The sequence below is a fragment of the Gossypium arboreum genome, chromosome 6 (assembly GCF_025698485.1).
Source record: "Gossypium arboreum isolate Shixiya-1 chromosome 6, ASM2569848v2, whole genome shotgun sequence".
In the NCBI taxonomy this organism is placed as follows: Eukaryota; Viridiplantae; Streptophyta; class Magnoliopsida; order Malvales; family Malvaceae; genus Gossypium; species Gossypium arboreum.
Genome location: NC_069075.1, coordinates 5,940,772 through 5,944,977, shown reverse-complemented (window position 1 = coordinate 5,944,977; position 4,206 = coordinate 5,940,772). Strand labels below are relative to the sequence as shown.

Genomic DNA, 4,206 nt, shown 5'->3' with positions numbered 1-4,206 from the left:
TTAGAGAGAAACTGGACAAGGGTGTGGCAAATGAGAAATGGAGGAAACTTTTTCCAGGAAGGAACATACATCACTTAACATCCTCACTTTCAGATCATTGCCCTCTTCTTATCAGCACAACTAATGGAACCAATTTCAATAGGACCTCAAGATTTAAATTTGAGGTATGGTGGACCATGGAGGAATCGATTGAAGAGGAAATTAAGAAGTCATGGGAGTCACCAAGTGGATCAATTTTTGGAAAAATAGAAAGACTACAAACCAGCTTGACAAAATGGGCAACTTCAATAAAAAAGAGGCGAGAAGGGTTAAAGCAAAATCTTACAAGGGAGCTAGAGAGTCTAATGGATGAGGAAAGTAATGACGATACGTTGGCACAAATAATCGATACGAGAATCAAACTTAATATGGAGATTGATAAAGATGAAATGTACTGGGAACAAAGAGCAAGGGCTAATTGGCTCCATCTAAGGGACAAGAACATGTCATTTTTCCACAAACAAGCCTCAATCCGTAAACGAATCAACACAATACACAGGCTAGAGACAGATGAATGTATCGAAAATTTTGAGGAGTCAGAAATAAATGAGACAGCTACAAAGTACTTCCAGAATCTATACTCCTCAAATGGAATCGGAAATCTATCCCACCTGTTAACAGGCATTGATAATTGCATTTCTTCCGATGACAATGCAGCTCTACTGGCTAAATATACGGTGGAAGAAGTTTTCTTGACACTAAAAGGAATGGGACCTTCTAAAGCACCAGGATATGATGGCTTACCGGCACTATTTTTCCAAAAATACTAGCACATTGTGGGGAGAGACGTAGAGAATTTCTGCTTGGGCGTATTGAATGAAGGTAGGGGCTTTGAATTTTTAAACTTAATCGAGATAGTACTTATCCCAAAAACTTCCAATGCCACAAGTCTTGTTAATTTCAGACCCATTAGCCTATGCACAGTTTTATACAAAATTGTAACTAAAACAGTTGCTAATCGTCTTCGAGTATTTATGGAAAAATGTAGTGACAGTGCTCAAAGTGCGTTTATTCCGGGAAGGCTAATATCTGATAATGTGCTGATAGCCTATGAAATTCTACATACTTTACGTCGAAAGTGAACAGGGAAAAAGGGATTTATGGCAGTGAAACTAGAAATGAGTAAAGCCTATAATAGAGTGGAGTGGGATTTTTTAAAAGCAGTAATGTTTCGTATGGGATTTGAAGAGGAATGAGTGTCACTAATCATGAGATGTATTTCAACAATCTCCTATACAGTCTCCATTAATGGAAGTAGATGCAAGGTCTTCAAACCTACTAGAGGACTCAGACAAGGTGATCTACTTAGTCCATTTCTTTTTCTGATTTGTAGTGAGGGGCTTTCATCCCTAACCAGGCTGGCAATAAGAGAGGGCGAGCTAAAAGGAGTTAAGGCTAGCAGAAGAGGTCCAACGATTTCACACTTATTATTTGCAGATGATTGTATTTTGTTTGACGAAGCTACAAAGAAAGGAACAGAGACCTTAAAAAAGATTTTAAAGGAGTATGAGAATTGTTCCGGCCAATGTGTGAACTTTAGTAAATCCATGATTTTCTTCAGCTCTTATATAGCAGCAGGAATCAAAGAAAACATCTCCAATGAAATAGGAGTGAGACAATCAACAAATATGGAAAAATATTTAGGCCTTTCTAATGTGGTAGGAAAATGAAAGAAGGAATCTTTTCAAAACCTGAAAGACAGAATTAAACAGAGAATTGAAAACTGAAGTGCACGACTGCTATCTCAATGGGGGAAAGAGGTTTTCATAAAATCAGTACTTCAAGCAATTCCAACTTATGCGATGACATACTTTCTCCTACTAAAATCACTATGTGGAGAGTTTGAAAATACTTTTGCTCGATTCTGGTGGCAAAAAGGCCAAGGAGGAAAAGGAATTCACTGGTGCCAATGGAAGGTCATGTGCAGCTCGAAAGAAGAGGGTGGTATAGGTTTTAGAAATATGGCCCAATTTAACATTTCTTTATTAGCGAAGCAAGGATGGAGGATTATTAATAATCAGAATGCTCTTGTTACGCAAGTATTTAAAGCTAAATATTTTTCAAATAATCATTTTTTAGAATCTCGTTTAGGTAATTCTGGTTCTTATGTGTGGAAAAGTATTTGGGCAGCGAAAGCTACGTTGGCAAAGGGACTATGCTGGAAGGTTGGTACGGGTATGAATATATTGATCAATGATGATGCGTGGATTCCAAATGCAATTAATTTCAGATTATCTACTACGATTAATTATATGCGTAATGTTAAAGTTAATGAGCTGATTGACAGTAATAGATTGTGGAAAAAATGAGTTGATAAAGGATACCTTCGCAGAAGAAGACGTTGAAAGAATTCTCCGGATCCCTTTGGCACGAACACCTCATGATGACTTCCTTATCTGGGGGAGTGAATCATCGGGTGAATTCTCGGTTCGAAGTGCCTATAAACTATTACAGAGTTCTGATGAAAACTCTAGAGCTTATGCTTTACAAACCATCTACAGGAATTTTTACAAAAAGCTTTGGACTTAGCATTTACCAACAAAAATAAAGATTACAATCTGGAGATTCTCATGGAATTATCTACCTACGAAAGTAAATATGCAGTACAGGAAGCTAGCAACTGATACAATTTGTCCCAGGTGTGGTGGAAGAGCTGAAACAATGGACCACTTATTTCGAGAATGCCCTGTTACAGTGGAAGCACGGACAGCATTGTCATTACAGTATATTGTAAGGATACAAAACATGAACTTTGTACAGTGGCTTACCTGGGTGTTTAATCAGCTAACCCCTTGTCAATGCTGCCTCTTCTGCTGCGTACTCTGGGCCATATGGGGAGACCGAAATAAACGAATACATGAGAAAACAGTTAGTACTAGGAAGGACATTACAAAGTTCATCAATAGTTACATAAATGAACTTAATGGTATCGAAAAAAGAGAGTTAGAAAAAACAACAGAACCCAGTAGATGGAGACACCCAACTGGCGAGTTCATAAAGATTAACTTCGACGGTGCTTACAATGAAAGTCAAAATTGTTCGGCTTTAGGTATCGTGGCTCGAGATGCGGATGGGATAGTTCTTCTATCCTACTCCGAAATCCACCAAGGTATTGCCTCTGCATTTGCTGCTGAAGCCATAGCCTGTTGGAAAACGGTACAACTTGGAATCACAAAGGGATGGCAGTCAATCATAGTCGAAGGAGACTCATTCGCAATAATAAATAAATGCAACACAGAAGGTCAAGACTGGTCATTGATGGGAGCATATATATATAATATCAAACAGCAAATAAATGAACCCATTAATATCACTTTCAAGCACATATTGAGATCTGCTGATACTATTGCACACATTTTGGCAACAGTAACTCTAAGAAGAAAGGAAGAAATATACCTGGAAAGGGCAGTCTCTGAGTACGCTAAAGAACAATTGAGACATGAATGGGAGCATGAACCAGATTAGGAAGTTTCTTAGTGGAACAGAGAGAATAAGAGGAAGCTTCAAAACAAAAGAAAATGAAACGTTCTGAGAGGAAAAAGCTTTTTGATGGAGTGAAATCGTCAAAAAAGAAATGAAATGATGGACTGATGGGATAACAGATTTCAGAGAACCTGATTGGGCATTGGTTCGGCGCAATAAATGCTATTCTAGACTATTCTATTATAATATCTAGATTTTTTTCTGGCCATTTGAATTCTTTAGGATCGGTTTTTCAATAATTTTGAATTATTTAGAGGCCTGCTGAAATAGTGGGCCGGTTAGGATAATAAGCTTGTATTTAGACTTTGCAGTTTGGTTTATTTTTTAATAATATAAGCCCAATCTGGAATAGTTTCAAAAAAATGTATTTCACCTTTTTTTTATGAATTTTTTATATTTATTTATTTCAATTTTGTTTTTTTCATTTTATAATTTTTGCATTGTTTAGCATGATTCAACTTTTTTTTTTTTGAAAAAGTTAAAGGTACAATTTAGCTTAAAAAAATTAAAGACAAATTTGATAGAAAATGTAAATGTTGAGGATTAAATTTATCATTATACTATTTTACAAGTTATATTTAAGTTGGTACTATTCATTAAAATCATTTAAAATAGATCATACTCTTAAACCTATTCGTGGGTTGGACTACCCGCCAAGGTTCGTAGATCGACCGAAAATTTGAG

At 36.5% G+C, this 4,206-nt stretch overlaps 1 protein-coding gene across 1 annotated transcript; it reads left to right on the top strand.

Moving 5' to 3' along the window:
- The first annotated feature begins 2,637 nt into the window (after positions 1 to 2,637).
- Positions 2,638 to 3,504, top strand: LOC108485075 (uncharacterized). The gene has a single exon (XM_017788935.1). It carries the CDS (start codon positions 2,638 to 2,640, stop codon positions 3,502 to 3,504), a length of 867 nt encoding a protein of 288 aa, XP_017644424.1.
- Positions 3,505 to 4,206: the final 702 nt, after the last annotated feature.

Bases quoted from the DNA above. Each gene is read 5' to 3' on its own strand.
- LOC108485075 (XM_017788935.1), top strand. From the start codon at position 2,638: ATGCAGTACAGGAAGCTAGCAACTGATACAATTTGTCCCAGGTGTGGT.